Here is a 20,440-nt window from a genome sequence, read left to right on the forward strand (position 1 = left end):
CGATGTTTCAACAACAATGACACGTAAGTTTTTATATTTTTCAAGTTTGGTATTTTTAGGGTTTATAAACACGCGAACCTACTATAATTGGGCTGTGACATGAACTGTATTCGAATCGTTTCTTGGTATATTTTAAGCATTAGAGTATCAGCGAGATGCTATAGTCAAGGCTGCCATCGATATGAACGCGCATTCGATATGAATGCGCGTAGCAATCAATGAGATTCTAATTTCATTTCTAGCAAATCAATCATTCGAATTGACCAATCTGAGTACCCGATACAAGTACCACTACCCCTAAAATAAAACAAAAATAAGGACATGTGTTAAAAAAAAGGACCTTTCTTATTAATAAGTACAAAAATATTTTCTAAGACGAAGACCTTCAAATAAGGGCAAATCTTAGAAATAAGGACGTTATGGCAGACCTGGGTATAGTTATGTCTTATAATTCACATAAATGCACGTCCTTTCAGAATACGTCCCGGTTACGTCCGGGAGTCTAAGTGCTTTACTCTATATTTCCAAGTATTTATATTGTTTCAAAAAGCATCTAAACACCTGCAGGCGACTGTGAAAGACCTTATACCGTGCTACTCCGTGTCCATATATTTGAGCATCACTCTTCTGTCTGACATAAGACTTCTGTTATAGTTATAGTAAGCAAAACTTATCAACTGATTGCTTTCATTCCAGAGTAATATATGTTTTCTCATTTCGTTTTCATATTTTTAGTTTGTTTTAAATTTAGATTTGGTGGAAAAGAAACCTCCTTTCGTTGAATCAAACACTGTTCAGAATTGTCATAATTGCGAACAGGTATTCATAGAGTTCAGGTAAGATCAGTTAAGATGTTTTTTATATCAACAAAATGCTTGTGTATTGTAGATTAAACTATTTGCTGTACTGTCACTGCAAGAGATGCATATTTAATTTTTTTCGAGACGAAATGTACATTATAATCGTTTTGATATTATGATGTTGATCTTGTTGGTATTCCTTATCTTAATCTTGTAAAAAAGTCACTTTTCTCATTCGTTACTGGACCAATTGCTTTAAAATTTTCAGTGATTGAAGATTGTTGTTGTCGCTAGATGTCTATTACTTTTATTTATTCCTAATTACGGATATGCTGACATCTGATATTTCACTCCGAATTCCGCTGAATTATTTTTCATTGATGAGAACACGGTTTTAATCCGCCAAGCGTGGCGGCGGTTTGCCATTTTACGCGTCGCTACGCGAAACACGGAGATTTTTTGATAGGTTACCCCCAACAGTATGTACGTTACGAAAAGTACTTGTGTACAGATATTTGAGCATCGCTCTTTTATGTTCATTATTATTGTTATTGGTATTTATTTGAACATTTCATTGGCGCGATTTTTCATGTTCTATTTTAAGGTGAAGCATGGATATTTTTTATGAAATAAGATTTGAGATTCAGCATTGTTTATCCTAGACTCCTACATATATAAATTTATTTATTACGTTCACAATATCGAAGAAAAAATGATACACCCTGGAATAAAAAAACTTTAGTTCAATAAAGTAACCTTTAATATTTAAGGATTAACTGCAGAGCATGTGGGAATATTGTTTGTGATGAATGCAGCAAAAATCGAATTTGGCTTCAATACCTTCCCAAAGGAAAGCCTCAAAAAGTTTGCGACGACTGCTTAAATAAAATTCAGGTAAAACGTGCGTCAATTTCTGACAACAGTTTTCTATTCTTACACATGCTTTGTTTCTCTTCAAAATTTTTCTTTCTTCGCTTCCTCATACACATAAATAAGGTACAAGTTCATAACAGGGGTTGGATAGTCAAATCCACCAATCGCCATTATATACGAAACAAAGCAACCTGCAATACGAGGCTGAAATTGGAGAATTAGCACCAAGATGCTGCCGATGCAAAGAGAATTTTAAAGAAATGCAGAGGGTTGAGTGAGTAAAATTGAAAAAAAAAATAAACCAAAATAAAGGCTACTTAAACCTTAGCGTACCAAAGCGCTTTAGACTTGGAAGCCCTGGAGGCAAACTTAAGATATCTCGATTCTCGAGTGAGATTTTTTATGTCCACTTGTCGTGACTAAATAACCAGTCCAACTACGATTGATTTGTGACCTTTAACATATGCTTGACTTTAAGAATTGAAATTGAGGCGACAGGGTCTCAATTTGGTACTTTCGTAGTGTGTGTACCAAGTAAGGGATAGGCCATAATGTTATTTCAATTTTCATTTTTAGTTCTTTTAACGAGTTCGGGGATGAGCCAAGTGACTCCCGCAGTATTTGTACCTAAAATTATGGCCTAACCCTAACCTGGTACACATACTACGTTCCGGTGTCCGCCATTCTGGTTCACATACTTTGGAAGTACCCTTTTCTCAATCCAAAAATATTAGATTACTAGACGGTACTTAAACTTAATGCTTCAAGTCTCTTGAGTCGACTCGGACACAAAGTGATAAAAATAAAAAGCCACTCGGTAGCACTCACTTGTGCTTGTTGTAACATGGAAGATATAAAGTTTCGTATTTGAAATGGAACTAATGATTAACATATAGTATATATTTTGAGAAAAATATATTCCTTGCTCATGCTTTAAACTAATTCTCAAAATTTATTTTGCCAGCTTTTGTGAAAAATGCAAGAGAGCTTTTTGCATCAAATGCTTGGACGCGAGTGGTCATCACAAGAATAAAAATAATATTTGTGACAATTGCAAAGGTAAACTTGATTGATTATCATTTCGAATTCCTATATTGGGGTGAATCAGTATGGCGAATCAAATGCCTGGGATAGAAACTGGCAAATAATGAAAGTAATAGATGCTGTAGAATATTCTATCAAGTCAAAGAAGGAAACGAATGAGCCTGAATATGTAAGCTTGATAGTGAGTAATATGTAAGCTTATTACCTAACAATTTTATACAATATTTGGCGCTCCTGACGTATTCGTACCAATGTGGGGATTAGTAAGGGAAAATACGAACACTACTGGAGCACCCAATATTTAATATTTGTCGTTTGCATATGAAGAACTCATTTGATAAAATTGATCAGCATATTTATACCATGACAAGTGACGACATAGTGTTTCGGCATTTTTCCTTTCGTTTGATGAATTAATGATCAAGATATTCAGAACAAAAACTTATATTTTTAGATGACGAAAGAAGATCTTCCTCTTCGAGCAGTTCAGGTAGTTCAATGGCTCTTATCAATACCCCCAAAATATTGGATAGTTAGAACGAGACTGCAGTAAAGTTGATATATTATATTCAGAGTATAAAACAATTAGCCTGGCTTGAATGTGTTTAATTTTGTTAATACGCCATTGGGAAATGTTACTATTGGCAGCCAGCTGACTATATGTTTCAGCTCAATAAATAGCGGCAAAGCGGCTTAAGAACTTAACGGTATCCTAGACAAAAGTAGCCTCTCATTGTATTGATTTTACATCGTCATTCATTGCATTGCGTTTTGTAAATTCACGATTTCTTGTATGCTCAGGGTCGTACGATCCGACGGATCTGTCTGACAATTGCTGCGATTTTGACTGTTGTGAACGCATTGATTTTGACATTGGGGAATTATGTTGCTGCCTTTGCCGTATAATGTGAGTAGCATTTGTCGAAACTTATATCAAAGAAGACTATAGTCTTCACTTGGCAAATAAAATAGTGAAAATATGCTTTATAAAGAAGAATAATCAATTTATTACATCCTGGTGTAGGTTTAACCTTGTAGCTGGAGGAAATCATATTCTAGACATGTATATCGATTTAGAGTGTATATCACCACGATATCAGCCATAAAAATTAGTCCAGGCTCTTGTATTCATATAACGAGAGAAATCGGAATGTTTGAAAAATTGATACTCTCGAAGTATGTGTACCAAGATGGCGGAAATCGCAACGTAGTATGTGTATCAGGTTAGGATTAGGCCATACTTTTAGGTACAATTATTACGGGAGTCACTTGGCTAGACCCCAAACTCGTAATACAACCAAAATAGGAAAAATTGGAATAAAATTATGACCTAACCCTAACCTAGTATACATACTACGTTGCGGTGTCCGCCATCTTGGTAACATACTTCGGGAGCACCGAAAAAATCATATAAAATGGATAATCGAAAAACGGTTAATTGAAAGTAAATTTGTTTTAATGGGTTCATGCTTATTTTTAATAAATATTACTATTATAAATAAAAATGTATATTTCCAGCTGTTCCGCTCTTGAAGACGAATAAAGGAAAAATAGTTGAAGTCTTCATAATACTCTTCCGGGATTGAAATCATTCACATACAGCAGGTACTATGTACTGTAAACTGGAAAATGTACATCCAGAAAGTGTTTGAGTTAAAATTATAACTTGCAAAGGGAATTGATCAATACCATATATTGTTTTGGCCGTCACCTATGTATTGAATAAAGTAAAAAAAAACTAAACTTCATAACAAAGTTGTAAATGGACTTTATGGATATCCTGTATATTCGTTTTAAAAATACCTAAAATTGATTTGCCTATTCAAATATCTAATGAAATGTTTTCTGCTCATCTGCAATCCAATTAAACGATTGGGGATAGGTTTTGACATGGACCCTATTCTGCTGACCATTATTATAGAGCCAATATTTTTCATTACTTCGATTTACAACTCTGTCAACGAGTATTTTTCATATATTCTTTTTGAAGATTTAGCATTAACAAATATAACATATAAAAACAACTTGAACGTGTATGGGATAACCATCTAGTCTTGTGGTACGTTCTACCTTGGATCAGGGGTCGGGTTAGGTTCATACGTTGAGCACTTCTGTTTTTTGACGCTGCTTGTATATTTTAAGTCGTTCTGAATTGATTTGTGCTGTTTTATAACATCGCAGTCTGGTAGCAGATCGCGTTTGAAAGGCACAGAGAAAAAAAATCTGCGACATAATAAACCGGCCAATGCTGTTCCTAAGCGAGAAAACAAGAGAGTAATACTGGAATACAGTCTTTCACAGTAGCCTACCGTACGTACCCGCAGTGTTCACGACTTCGCTCGAGCGCTAGTTCGCTGTGCAAAGGCGGAATCGCCACAAGTAGCGCTAATTTTATTTTTGATGACGTCACCACACACAAAGAACGAATCACTTGAGAGTTCACAGAAATTTTTGAAATAAATAAAGGTAATAGCCTTCTAGCGAAAAATACAATCTTCAACCACTAAAAATTTTGAAGCAATTAATCCAGTAATTAAAAAGAAACCCAATTTTTTAAAAAGTGATAAAAAGAAAAAATTTTAACAACAAGAACATAACAAACAAAACGATCCATATGTTCACTCCGAGTCCAATAATTCATATATTCTGTTTCAAATGTGTGAATGTCAACTGTCATCAATTTTTAATTTTTTTGTTGGAAAATAAACAGAAATGTTAATTTAAGGGTAGATTTTAGATAATGTGTGAAAGAGATGTATTAGCAAGTACGGCAGTTGTTTTGAAACTATTTTGTTCCCAAGTAAATAAAGTATTGTGAACAACTTTCAAAATATTATTTCAACTTATCAAATATTGGAATTGAGACTTTATTACAGATGGAATATTCTAGTAACAAAACTATATAACAATATTGATTCAGACAATATATCACAGAAACAAATTGAATTAAATCGCGAGACGAAAATATGTTTTGTTATTGTCAATTGTCACCGTACGCTGTTTTGCTAAGACATATTAATAATTCTAACGACGTATTTGGAGTTACAGAAAATTACAAAAGCGCTTTTTTGCAGACTGTGAAATGGATATGATAAACAACAGCTAATAGTTTCGGGTATAAAAATAGAGACTGAGGTTAGCAAAGAAGCTTTACTCTTCAGACATTTAAAACGGGTGGATATATTTGGAAAGAAATTCGGACCTTAGTGATTCCGTATTCCACAATTGTATTACCGCTCAAGTGTTGTGATTGTGACGCAAATAATCTGTTTCAGAGCTAATTGTTTGATTCAGTGATTACCGATTTGTAAATGAATCTAGGCGCATCAGAAAGGCATAACAGCAGTGGCGGCGCGTCAATAGGGCCAACCGGGGCAATGCCCCGGTTGTTTTTTCGGTATATTAAAAAATATTCGAAAAATTTCTCAATATCGGTTGCACAGACTGTCTACACTAGCCATATTCTCCCGACATGGTTCATTTTTCGCTCGCAAAGCCTTCGCCGAACGTCGACGGGGCGACGCCGATTTTGCCCCGGTTGCTCGTTGTATATCGTATTCTCTTTTTTATCTTCCACTCGCCGCGTTTGTCTCGTTTGTTTTCTGTTTCTTTTACTAAATCATCGGGGCCGATCGGGGATAGCCCCGAAATTATGACGACACAATACCGACGTTTCTTACAACAACGTGTTGACATATTCACGCATTCCTTCTCGTTCGTTGGTTGCTTGAAGAGTTGATAGTTTCCTCGCCTTCGTTTTTGTCGCTTGTTTCGTTATTTGAATCAGTTAGAGACCTTTAGTCCATTTGCTTTCGATTTTCCACATTCCTTTTGAGCTCCTCACTTCTTTCCGGCTTCGCATTTCTTAGCCTTAGACCTCATAATGAATAAGGTTGATGCACTACTTCGCACTCCGTTATCGCAGCTGCCGCTGGAACAAAAATTAGAGGTACAACGTCTTGGGCCTTATCAACCAAAAAATTGTTCACTGGAACAATCCCATAACGGAGGAAAGCGTCGGCGTACATTCTGCGCAGAAACTTGGTATAAAAAACACGAATGGTTGTGTTACAGCGAGGAAAAAAAGCATTTTTTTGTTTTTATTGCCTACTTTTTGCTACCGTCCGTGACTCACGTTGGTGTAAATTTAGTTTTAGAGATCTTAAACATCTTCCCGAGCGTGCCAGGGATCATCAATCTTCTATGGAGCATCTGGACAATGCAGTAAAATACCGAACATTCGGAAATGTTAATATTGCAGCATAGTTGGATGAAGGACGCGCGGTTTCTTTTCGCCGGCACAACCAAAACGTCGAGAAAAACCGCCATGTTCTCGGTCGATTGATAGATGTTTTGAAGTTCATTGGTTGTCACGAGCTGTCCCTCCGTGGGCACGATGAACGGGCTGGCTCTTCTAATAGAGGGGTATTTTTGGATATGGTGGTTTACACCGCATCCCTAGATACAGTAGTGAGAGATCATCTTGATGCCGCAACTGTTTCGAAAGGGACATCTAAGGATATCCAAAATGATTTGCTCGACTCAATGTATAAAATTTATTTACAACATTTGGCTCTGGAAATTGAGAATTGCCAGTTCCTTTCGATTCAGTCTGACGAGACAACTGACATCACGTGCGTTTCCCAACTGGCTGTGATTTTTAGGTTTGTGAAAGATGGTAAACCTACCGAGAGATTTCACAGCTTTGTACCAATCGTTGATCGCACGGCTTGCGGGATATCGGCTGTACTGAAAGAAGTGTTACAGCCTTACAACGCGAAGTCAAAATTGATAGCTCAAACTTATGACGGCGCGGCAGTCATGAGTGGGTCGAAACATGGTGTTCAAGTTTATATAAAAAAAGATTTTCCTCATGCGCATTTTTTACATTGTTATGCACACCAATTTAACCTCGTTATTAAAAATATGTGTCTTGATACCCCTCTCGTCCGTATATTTTTTGCAAATGTTTCGGGGTTTTCTTCATTTTTTTCCGTTTCGCCGAAGCGCTCTGACCTCCTTCGCCAGATATATCGCCGCCGTCTCCCAGGCGGAACTTCCAATCACGCGTGGTGCAGGGCGTGTCCGAAATTAGGTCTGAGCTCATTGAGTGTTTCGATGGCATTCAGAGCTCTCCGGTTTGGGACGAACGCTCTGTGAGGGAGGCGGCAGGTCCAAAGCGTCTGCTAGAAGATGGTGAGTTTTCATTTTTTCTCCACAATATTCTATCACGTGGATGTATTATACGGCGCATTGCAGTCAAGGCTAATGGATGGAGCGTCTGTGCAGTCGTGTATTTCAGACTTCTGCGATGCTGTATCTCGTATCCGGGAAACAATAAAATACGACGACACATGGAGTGCTTCTTTACGCCGCGGGCAAACAACGCAGCGTTTGATTTTGTCTGCAAAGGAATGCTGTGACATTCTGGTGAATCAAATAGGCGATCGTCTGCGCACTGAACACCTTGCCGCGTTCTCTTTGATGAACCCCAAAAATTTTTCAAAATTTGCACGTCAATTTCCCATCCATTTGTTGGCTACTGTCTCCAAATTTTACCCCATGATAAACGTGGGTAAATTGGAAAATGAATTGCGATGTCAATCAAACTTTTTTGAACATCACATCAACTTGCGCGCTCTATGGGTTCCTCATAGATAACACTCTAGTAACTACCTTTGCGGCGTCTGCAAAATTTCTGGACATCATTTTGACGACGCCTATTTCTTCCGCCGACGCAGAGCGAACATTCAGCACGCTGAAGCGTATTAAAACGTATCTCAGAAACACAATGAAGCAAGATAGATTAAATTCCTTGGTTGTTTTATCCATTCACAGAGACGTTATTTCTGAGATGCATGACTTTAATCAGCGCGTTATTGAGCATTTTGCTTCCAAGAAACCGCGGCGTGTTGCATATATGTTCAAGCAGTAAAAGTCTAGCAGCATATATATCTATGAGTGAGCGACGCATGTCCTTATCTTTGCATTACCTTTCCTTTCTTAATAGTAACGTTTTAAACCTTATTTTAGGTTTTGTCTGCTTTCCCGAAGTTTCTGTTAATATGTCATTGTATTTATCTGGGTAAATATTGCCTTTCCCTTTGAAAGAGGTTTCAAAATAAACTATGTCTATATTTATTAATCCCTTGACTTGGACCGGTTTTAAAGACACTTTCTTATCGTTAAAAATTGTCGCTTTTGCCGATTGGTTGTTACCGATGGAATGGTTTTTATACTCATAAAATGATGGGAGAACTTACAGCGCTCATCCTGTCCCCGTAGATGGGGGTGACTTGGTCCCGCAGTAGCTTGCCCCGGTTGTCAAAATGACCACGCGCCGCCACTGCATAACAGGTAAAGCAATCACATTGAATAAAGCACATTTGATTTTTGAACTGAACTGCTCAAAAATCGGCGCTCCAGAGGTATGTGTACTAATATGAAGGTAACTGATTTTGTTCGCCTACGTTACAACAAGTTGTGTAAAGGGACTGAAGCCTATGGGCAGGGGGTATATCTACTTGACTAACAGAGCCTTCCCAAACTCGTAATAGAACTAAAATAAAGAAAATCGGAAAAAAACTGTGGCCTAACCCTGACCTGGTACACATACTATGGAAGTACCCAAAAATCTGTATATTTTGTATTGTTTTTATCATTTTTTTACAGCAGTAATGCTTTAATATGAATACTCTGAAACATATTCCGTGTATTTTTTTCGTGGTGTCGTATGCCACAATTTATGCAACTGGACAGCAACAGCCTTCAGAAAAATGTACATCTTCCATTGCTGCCATTGGAAGCATCGTTAATATGGTAGATGGGCATATTACGGTAAGAGATTGTGGAGAATGCCAACTAATATCATTTAGGGGTCCTTCGATATTGTGTATCAAACTGCAAATCGTTTCCCCTTTTCTTCTTATTTCGTATTCACAGTGTTCATTGAACACGAAATCGACCTATGTATTATGAATCGTTTTTCTATTTTGTTGTTGAGCTTCACGTTAGTATTCTTTTTCTTCTTCTTCTTCTTCTTATGAAAAAAATCGGTTTTCTCTCTAGCGACTGGACCAATTGCTAAAATTAAAGAGATTAAAGATTGTCGCTAGAGGGCTAGTACTTTCACTAAATTTTCTATGAATCCAATGATATCTTATATTTCATCCAAAATTTCACAGTATTATTTTTTATTCATGGGAACACGTTTTTATTCATGGTCTTCACATTTTTTATTCATAGTCTTCGTATCCATATAACTGAGCATTGCTCTCCTGTTTCACTTACCTTGCAAAGAAATATTATTTATATAATGTTTGTTTAGACCAAACCAAAAGGTGTCACGGGCTCGTCCGTTTCTGACTTAAGTGCCGTTGAGCAAATTGAGAAAAGACTGCGACGAATGAAAGGTAGGATACGGTTAGGTACATCTCAGTTTGTTTTGAACTTTGAGTATTTAGACAATTCGTAGCAGAAACTGCATTTTCACAAAATATTTTTAATTGCGTCTATGTTAGCAGAAGAACAAAGTGGATTTCGATTTATCAAATAATTTTGACACAGACAAGTTTGTAAACGCATTAAATACTTCAATTCTCATCAAAGCTAGCTGAGAAAAATTAGAATTCCTGAAATTTGAAATGATAAAATTACTCAATATTCTTGTGTAAAAAAAATTCTATGAAATAAACTTAAAACATCTTATTACTGCAAAACAATTCGAAGATTGCACGGCGGATGTCGCATCGTCGTAAGCTTTAGGAAGACACTTGCCATAGCACCTCTGATTCACTTAATGGGTTCGCAGGTTCAAATCTGGTGGGGAATGATAGGATTGCTGGATTCTTCACCGTTGTAGGCTGGTTTACGTAACCGCTGGTCTGCTACAGCTTTCTCCGCCATCAAGTACATGCATCTAGAAAAAAAACATGGTGAACGCGTCGTGGACAGTAATCAGATGAGAAGCGTGGTACGCTAATGTTTAACCAGTCTTATCAGGTCCTTAAACCTCTCCTCGGGATAAAAAGGATATCTTATTCCTATTGAATTAATCTAACTAAGCCATGAAATTGAACAGGTATGTTATGATATATTTCTTTTGTTTAGAATATTGCTACGCTGGAGTTTACAGCGGATACATTCCTATGTCCCACATCAAAGCATCATCCATTCACCATACTATTCCTTTTCGATATCTCCGACTACACAACCCTTTAGGCGCATGGTGTGCAGCAACAAGTATGTGCTTGTGTCTTAATAGTAATCAATTTCTAATTTGATGTTATGAGTAGAGACAGAGACAAAGATGGTTTGACGGAATCAGCTATTATGTTTATTATATTTTATTTTGCAATAGTTTAAGTAGCCATAGCTTGGTAATTTCGTAGAATCGTACAAAGCTTTCAGTTCTTTCCTCAGCTTACACATTTAGTGAATGATCCTTGTTGAGATTGCAAACCAAGTAAACCAATCAGCATATTCTCGACAAATCCAAACATGTTGAAACGTTTAATTTTTACCTGTCATGGAAAATTTACTTTGCCATGGTCCGAGCCAATACCTACATTATATCATTTTACTATGATACTATGATACAAAAGTAGTAACTATTAGGCCTCGCGACAGGGTGTTCCAATCAGCTGTCACCAAATTACCTCCGCCCTTTGTCCAACAAAGCTTTATTAATTAGAACGGATTATAATTTATATATCGAACAAACGGCAATAAACATACTAGAAATCGTCAAAAACACTCCGTTTCATAGTCGATGATTGTAAAATCAAGTGATACTCCTATGTAAACAATTATCCCGATAAGTTCATTTAGTCTCATGTAACCGCAAATAAAATAAAAATCTTAGATTACATGACCAGGCTCAAACCACATATAAATTAATCTGTCAGTGAAACTCCCAAAGTATGCACTACTCGCGCATGTCACATCTCTCACGTCACGTCATTCGATGTGTGTTAATAAAATCTTTTTAGGGTTGCAAGGTTCATTTTTTAGTACTCCCGAAGTAAGGGAACCAAGATGGCGGATACCGGAACTTAGTATGTGTGCCAGGTTAGGTTTAAGCCATAATTTTATTAGAATTTTCTTTATTTTAGTTCTATTACCAGTTCGGTGACTAGCCAATTGACTCCCGTAGTATTTGTATCTGAAATTACGGCCTAACCCTAACCTGGTACACATACTACGTCCCGGTGTCCGCTATCTTGGTTCACATCTTCGGGAGTACCCTGTTTTTGTTATGCTCATATTATATTACGTCGTTGCGGTAGATCTAATAATCGGTGAAATAATAAAATAAAAATAAATGGTGCTAATAAAAATGTTCACTAGTATTTGTTTCTGAAAATTTCTGAAAAAAAATTTTGGGATATACCAGATAGATATATGTTTTTGTAAAAGTATTCCTTACCATAATAGAGATGGAATGTATTGTCTGCCTATGTATCTTCCTTTTCTAATATTTACTAATAATCTAAAATTATTAGTTACTGCCATCTTGGTGACTCAACACAGAAAAATCAAAATTCCTGCTGTGGTACATTTCCTCAAATTAAGATGGTACAATATTTTGAACGGAAATATTAAATCCAACTATTTTTCAAATATATTAAGATGATGAGAGCCAATGGCTGCAAGTTGATCTACAAGAACCCACAACTGTGACAGGTCTGTTGACTCAAGGAAGATCGAATTGTTGTAATCAGTGGGTAAGATCGTTCAAAGTGTCGTACGGCAACAGTGAGAGTTCATTGGCAATGTACCAAGAAAATGGGGCCACAAAGGTGAATATCTTAACATTATATTTTTTCATTTGTTAGAAAAATGAATATATATATATATTTTCGAAAAGAGAAGGACCAGTTCAAATTAGTGCGTACTTAGTCAGTCGATACAATACACCGATTCGCAGAATTAACGTTAGCACGCATTAATACCTATTGTTTCATTCGCCAGTCAAAGCAATAATCTTCTGCATAAATCTTGATCGGCTGGACAAGAGTCTAGACGTTGTTTTGTCGTCACAGGTGAAAAACTACAGTATTTATTATACAATATGCTCGATTAAGCGCCCATAGTTGTAAACAATTAAAACGACCTGCAGTAAAGAAAAAAAAAATTAGCAATATAATAAAACACAATGAAATGCTTGAATTTCATAAACGTAATTGATTTTTAGATTTTCACTGGGAATCACGACAAGACGACAATTAAAGAGAATTGCTTCAGCCAGCCGATTACAGCAAGGTACATCCGGATTCATCCTGTCACTTGGCAGGATCACATCAGCATGAGAATTGAAATTCTAGATTGCTGAGAATGAGACAGAATGCAGCAGTCTTTATAAATGTGATAATATTACTTGTTCAAATATAAATTTGAATTGTGTACGTGTCTGAATTTATTTCTCGCAGGTTTTGAAATATTAAATCCCCGCGCTATTGGGGGTGGTCATGGTTGCGGTGCTCTTTCACGTCACTAAGCGATTCTTGTTGTCACAGGTCAATTGTGACTGACATCGCTTAGTTGTCGTCAATATACGGAAATTCAATAAATCAAGCATTTGGAAATAACAATTATTGAAAGGTGTGATCTAACAGCCCAAAATTGTTTTTTTTTATAAATTTTTTGTGCAAATAAAATGGAGGGATTACGGGATTGAAAAATGATGAAAAAACCAAATCATAATAAAGATTAAAATGCCACAGAACCTCAAAGGAAAGTAGTGTTTTGTCGTAATTATGACAAGACCAATGCCGACATCCCAACGAAAAAAAGGCTTAAACAACAAGTAATTTCCAGTCACGGGTCAGAAAAATCTTTAACAATTGTCGTTCCCTGGAAAAACAATATAAAAATTAGTTGCCCAACATTTTGGATGTTCCTGAGGAGAACTCTCATTTTGAATTTGGTGTATATTCGAAAATATTATTTAATTATTCAGTATTATTATAATACGTATTTATGGATATCTTATAAGTTATTCACAATGTGCACAAGCCAGAGTGCGAGTTGTTCAAAGCGCTGGCTAAGGATTCATTAAAAATTTAGGAATAGGAAACAGAATTTTCAAGTGTAGTTGGGGAGGGATAAAAAGATCCAAATGAGGCAAGGTGAAATGAGGCATTACGAAATTTGTCGAAAAAGTATGGGAACCACTGCCATAGTAGTTTCAGTGAATTTGTCGTAGCGAACTAATACAAATTATTTATACACTGTTACTCTTTGCTTTCTAATTGTATGGTGCTCTGAAAATCATACCACGCATTCAAGTAGAGTGGTACTCTTAGAATCTCATCACTTATTACTATATTATGAATCGAAGCATCACACATAAGGATGCTAAAGTATGATAAGAAAGCAAATTGATCGATACAAAATTTTACAATGACTTCAAGAGATTGTAATTTTAAACAATATTCAAAGACAATTAAAACCCAATTAAAGAAAGAATTAGAGTCCCCAAATATAATTATATAATATATATATATATATATATATATAGTATAGTATAATAATAAATTTGAAAATTTGAACCTCTCCCTTTTCTTCATAGATCACAATGTAATTGATTCCATTTTGGTAAACGATATTATGGACATCACAATTGGTTGCTAAAGTGAAGTATACGACATGTGTTGCTGAACTGATATCACATGTCATCGGCCCCCCTAAGATGTATAAAATCGGTACTTTTTGCTATATGATTTCATAATATGTACCTAATCTACCAATGTATTTTCTTACCCCACGAGCAGTATTTCTGCCTTGTTCCCAAGTTAAGTTAGTAAGTTTTACTTGATTAGTTGTAAACGATATAATATATAATGCTTAGCATTATCAAGTTAGGGTACTGTCTATGCCAGGGGTCCGCAACTACTGAGTCGCGACCCAATTTAAATTTACCATGAATATGAGCATCGCGTCTGTGCAGCGTATTTATGTATAACAACTTTATAAATCTCTGATTATAATTATGAATGTTTCCCCGAGTATACACTTCCTTATTTACTGCCGTAACATTGGCCAATCAGCATAAGTACAAAATTGAAGTACCAATAAACGTTTCAGAAGCGCTCAGATACTTTTGCCATTCAGACAGTCTTTCGTGGTTGTGATATTACCTCGTTTTGTCGGTTTTCGCGTGTTATTTGTTATATTTTAGTTGTGTTTTGGTAACTATAAGTCCTAAACTCGCAAAACCATTCTTGAAATAAGTACCAATAATTTTGCAATGGTAGAGTGAGGAAGAATTCAAGAGATCAAAAGTCGGGGAAACATTCATTACTTAGTTGTTCGCATTGTTGCATTGTTCGCATTGTTCGCATTGCAACCATGGCTATGGTGAAATGTGTTCTTGCTGATAACCACGTTTCCGCACTCGCTATCAGTTTGTTTCCAATGGAGATTAAATTGAATTTTAAATTTTCTAATGAATGTATTGTTACGATGTATTTCGTGTTTTACCATACGATATTCAGTACTCAAGAAGTACTTGAACCAAGATGGCAGACAATTCCAATTTTCCTTATTTTAGTTTTATTACGAGTTCGGGAACTAGCTAAGTGTCTCCCGTAGTGTTTGTACTTGGAATTATGCTACTGGTACACATACTACGCTCCGGTGTTTCCCATCTTGATTCACATATTTCGGGAGTACTCGATATTAAATTATTTTATATCTCTGGCGACAACTTGTGACGTTAATAGCAGGGACAAACTTTATCACCGAACTGACCGAAATTATAATGTTGAAACTGTCGACTAAATGTAGAGATTGACGTCTATTATCTACTTTTTAGATTCCTAACCTCCAGTCGCAGTTGTTTTCTGTGGTTCCGGTACACGCGACTAGGGTTTTGTTTTTTATCAATTCTAAAAAAAACATCGTGTTTTAAAACAAGGGCTTGTTTTAAATCATTTTTTTTCTGAATTTTTTGTATTTTTTAGTGAAATACCCCTTTCATCGCCGCAAAACTACGCCAAAACGTTGCATTCTGGCAGCTGCACACGCAGCCGGGATTAAAATTTCAAAAAGTTGTGAGTAAAATTCCTATTTTGACTTTTACTTCTATTGTGTACATTTATCGCTACGTTTGTATCTCCACCAAAGTCATTAGATTTTAACCGGAATGTTTATCCGAGATATCAGAGAGACATTTTGAGTAAAAAAAATCATGAAACTTAGCTCACGAGTTACTACAGAAGCAATTAGATCAACGGCAGCCTTCGGCAAAACGAGTGGGTTGCGATAATAAAGAATATGCTTACATCGGCGGCAATCTATCGATATAAACGATGAGACACCCTAGCCTAGCCTATGCTAATAGTAAGTAGAGTCCCTGATGCAAAGGCGCCACAACTAATCTATTATGACGCCATATTATGGATTTCGAGTTCATGTACTGGCAATATTCTCATAAAATGAAGGCATTAATTATTACGGTTAATACTGTTCGGTTAATTTATTCTTAGCGTACTTTGTTTTTAAGGTTGAAGGTTCGGTCGCATTTAAATTTTCGCCAGTTGGTTTCGTCGTAGCAGGGTCGTTCACGTAATGGCTTATCGGTTGCATCTTACCGTTCAAACCACTGAACTACAGCTTGAGAAGGTGTGTATGAGCCTCTAACGATGTTTGTGGCGTTTTGAGGTATTTATTGCAAATAAGAAGCGCTTATCAAGTTTTTACATTCATTTTTCTTTCAACTTATTCAATACAAAAAAATCAAATAGTGCAGCCAATTGGAACAAATCAGGCAAAAAAACTTAAAAAAACTTTAAAACAATTGTTTTAAAACAATTCCTTTCAAACAAATCCCTACAAACGACCGTACGTGACTAAAAGTGTTATTGACCGTAGGTAGTGCAGTTTACGTGTAGGTAAACAGATTGTCGATTATTACATTTATGAAGTTCATCACAATGATGATCACATTCTTGAAGTTTTCACATTCCTATTTATTTATCGGATTCAAAGTTATATTTGTAATATGAACAACAAAAAATGTTCGGCGCTCCATAAGTATGTGCACCGAGATGGCGCACAACCTGAACTCTAACCTGTACCAACTCCTATATTCAGGTTGTGCACCATCTTGGTACACATATTTTCGGAGGTCCAAAAAATGTTCTCATTAAGTTTCCGCAGTAGATATATTGATGTAGTTGTAAAGAGTGAAATTCTCTTCCGCTACAATAACTTTACATATAACAGGATGAAAATCGAAAAGAAACGATTCAGAGTACATTGACAGTGAAGAAACAATAAAATTAAACCAACTCGGCCTTTTTAGCAGCCCATTGGCATACTTTACTGGATGGAGGCCCTTAAGTGTCAGTTATGTTGACAAAGATAAAACGCGAGATAATACTGCGAGAAAATCAAAGCTTGTTGGCACAAAAACAAATTGTTATTAAATATTGAATCCATGGAACACAAAAATATATTAGGTCTATACATTAAAAAGGTTAGTTTACGATAAAAGCAAAATGAACAAAATAGCAAATTAGTTCATAAATTTCCTTGTAATTATATTTCACAACGTAAGTACAAATAATGGGGTGATGAGTCGTCCAGCATATGAAATGGTATGTTTTTCTGATGCATGGCAATTCATATAAACGTTTCCCGTTTCATTCTTCTTCGGGTGAGGAACTGTTAAATATATATTTTAGGTAATATTGAAGTTTATATCTAACTAAGGATACCAAATTTTATCTCAATCTGTGTTTCACCGAATAAGACATTCGATTTGAAACATGTCTATTCTCATGTACTGACATTTTATTACATAATTACCGCGGTAGCGCGTAAGTAATTGTGACGTTTCTTTCAGTAATCATCGCAATTACAAAATCGTACATACAATGACCAAGGCTACAACTCGGTCGTTCGAAACTACTGGACAACAATCAGACCATGAATTTTGAGCTTTGTTGATATATTGTTAACAATATGCGAACGTATAATGCGTGCGCACAAAGTTCATTATCGGTTGAGCAGATTTCGCGCCGGTAAATTAGTTTAAATTATGTTTAAAATCTCAATACAATTAAGAGTGTCCAGAAAATTCGCCGCAGGAAATTTCGACATAGGGTATTTCGTCGCAGGAAAACTCGCCTCAGGAAATTTCAATATAGGGTATTTCGTCGCAGGAAATTTCGCCACATAGAAAATTCGCCGTATGAAAAATCGCCACAAGAGCATTTTGCTGTAAAACAAGTATTTGTGATAAAAATAGTTAGGTTTCTAGGGTATGCTCTTAAATAACGAATATTTAAAAAAAAAAGGTTCATTCAAAAACCTAACTGTTTTTATCACAAATACTTGTTTTACAGCAAAATGCTCTTGTGGCGATTTTTCATGTGGCGATGTTTTTTATGCGGCGAATTTTTCTAGAACCACAATAAAGTATTTCGATGATCGGCCTTGGCAGTAAAAATGGGAGAAACACATATTTGTGATATTACATTTTTAATCTAACACACTCTCTCTATTAAACGACCATTTTACCATAGATACAAATGCAAAATCATTCTATGTTACTCACAGCATATCAAAGACGCAACCTAAACATTCTCCGATGACATCTCCAATCAACCCACATTCAATGTCATCACAACTGTTTATTCCGCAGCAGTTACTCCCTTCGTGATCATCCGCTCGAGGAGAACTCGAGTATGTAGAATCAGTGGAAGCTGGAAAAAGGTCAGTAAATAGTGAACAACATGATATACAAATAAAAAAATATATAATTTGTGATATCCATTTACAATCTATTGATATTTCATAGTTTACATTCAACGATGAATCCACGGACGTTTGGTATCGGCGTTAATAGTTAATCGTTTCAGTTTCATGATACAAACAAATACGCATTCAGGGAAAACAAGACTCTCACTATTGCAATATACCTAATTCATCATATAATATACACTAACGGAAACTAATTTTCTTCAGTTTAATACGATAATAAATAAATGAATTATCTATTCATACCTGAAGTACAAGAGACTGAGAGGTCGTCATTTTCGTCTATTGAAAATAAAACTGTTTTAACAATATTAAAACACATTGTTGAAAGTTACTGTATGTTAAATGTATGTATCTCAAATCCTAAAATAGTTAGAGCGTCTTACTTCATTCAAAAAAATATTATTGGAAAACATTAATGGAAATAAGAATTACCAAACGGCACTGGAGTTAACAGAATCAACACTACTAATTTTTATTGATAAATACTTTTTACGTTTGTTTCATTTTCTTATCACAAACATAGACAATTGCATTTAGTTCTATAACTTTTGAGGTTTTATTTGCTTCGTCGAATTTTAGTTTTCTTCAATTTATTTTGTATATATTTATTTACCTTTCTTCATTTAGTCAAGTGATGGAGTTACAAAACAAATTGATTACTTCCGTAGTATTGTACCAGGTTAGGGTTAGGCCATAATTTCATTACGAATTTCCTTAATTTAGTTCTATTACGAGTTTGGTAACTGTTTCTGTTAGTCAAGTGAAAACCCATAGCCTCATAGGCTTCAGTCCGTTTACACAACTTGAAGTAAAGTGGGCAAACAAAATTAGTTACCTCCATATTGGTACACACACTTCTGTAACGCAACGAATTGTATAAACCGTATGTGGAAATTTTCGAGCAAACATTAGGTCGCAGTATACTCACCAGACTTCTTCTCGCGAATTTCGCAGACTTATTGGCTACATCAAGCATTTTCACAAAGAAAACAATGCTAATTATGCAACGTAGAACAATTATATTTCTGTTCAGCTGTACCATTTTAGGTGCGAAATACCCCGTTTGTTTCGTGGTAATGAACTTTTTTAGTTTATAATTAGTTTCCCGTGTTCATAGTCAGAATAAAAAGTAAGTATTTCAAGGCCAGGATTCGAAACACTAGTTATAGGAACATAAAAATGTGCAAAACGTCTTACCTGTAGTCACTGAATATTTCGTTGCACTTATGGCAGTTTGTTGCAGTGTCTGACTGAACAAATGGGGGTTTCTTTTCCAAAAAGCCTCAAAAAATTTGCAATCAAGATAATACATTTGCGCCGTTCAGTCTATATGGTTATTTGATAATTTGGTGATTTATTGCATATTTTCTTTAGAATGCTGCTCATTTCTCATTTTTACAGAAAAGTTAATGATTTACCCATTTCTTTGCCCGGAAATAATGCTAATTATACATATTGTTTTGGCCTTAGGTAAAACGTCCTCAAATTCGATAGTAAATCGTTAATCTGAAGTGAAAATAGTCAAGACTTAAATAAAACTGCGGGGATTTATACAAAAACATATAAACTTCCCATTACTCTTAAAAGCAACAGTTACTGTGAACAGTTTTACTTAGCGCATTGGGAGTCTAAGTCGGGGTTCAGTATACTAATTGAAGTCGGGGCGGAAATAGTTTTAAACCTAAAATTTTGACCTTCGAGGGTAATATAGACAATTTAAATTAATCTAAAAGAATCAAAAAGAATAAAGTTTGCTGAACTTTTTAAAATTTAACGAATTTAAGCTTCCGTGTTCTGAGGTATTCACTATCAAAATTTGTTATTCTCGGAGTTGAATCCGGAGTCATGATTTTCACAACCCGGGGTCGAGTGTCTGGATGTTTATAATTTTTTCCTGGCTGGCAGTCTGTTCTGAGTTCGCTTTGCTCATCTATGAACAATTAAAAATGATA

At 35.7% G+C, this 20,440-nt stretch overlaps 1 protein-coding gene and 2 long non-coding RNA genes across 3 annotated transcripts; 2 read left to right on the forward strand and 1 right to left on the reverse strand.

The window, feature by feature from the left end:
• Nucleotides 1–1,571: 1,571 nt before the first annotated feature.
• On the forward strand, nt 1,572–4,732 carry LOC120329515 (uncharacterized). Its single transcript, XR_013479678.1, has 6 exons — nt 1,572–1,694; nt 1,814–1,947; nt 2,638–2,732; nt 3,172–3,207; nt 3,519–3,624; nt 4,236–4,732. It is a non-coding gene; the product is annotated as an uncharacterized LOC120329515 (long non-coding RNA).
• Nucleotides 4,733–9,393: 4,661 nt separating this feature from the next.
• LOC120329859 (lactadherin-like) lies at nt 9,394–13,099 on the forward strand. The gene is made up of 5 exons (XM_078118964.1): nt 9,394–9,554; nt 10,045–10,129; nt 10,827–10,958; nt 12,348–12,517; nt 12,913–13,099. The coding sequence occupies exons 1-5, from the start codon at nt 9,405–9,407 to the stop codon at nt 13,048–13,050; spliced, it is 675 nt and encodes a 224-aa protein (XP_077975090.1). The 5' UTR covers nt 9,394–9,404; the 3' UTR covers nt 13,051–13,099.
• Nucleotides 13,100–16,702: 3,603 nt separating this feature from the next.
• LOC120329860 (uncharacterized) lies at nt 16,703–18,828 on the reverse strand. Its single transcript, XR_013479505.1, has 3 exons — nt 18,732–18,828; nt 18,283–18,430; nt 16,703–17,387 (listed from the first exon to the last, which is right to left on the reverse strand). It is a non-coding gene; the product is annotated as an uncharacterized LOC120329860 (long non-coding RNA).
• Between the last annotated feature and the right edge of the window lie 1,612 nt (nt 18,829–20,440).

Source organism: Styela clava, chromosome 12, assembly GCF_964204865.1.
Source record: "Styela clava chromosome 12, kaStyClav1.hap1.2, whole genome shotgun sequence".
In the NCBI taxonomy this organism is placed as follows: domain Eukaryota; kingdom Metazoa; phylum Chordata; class Ascidiacea; order Stolidobranchia; family Styelidae; genus Styela; species Styela clava.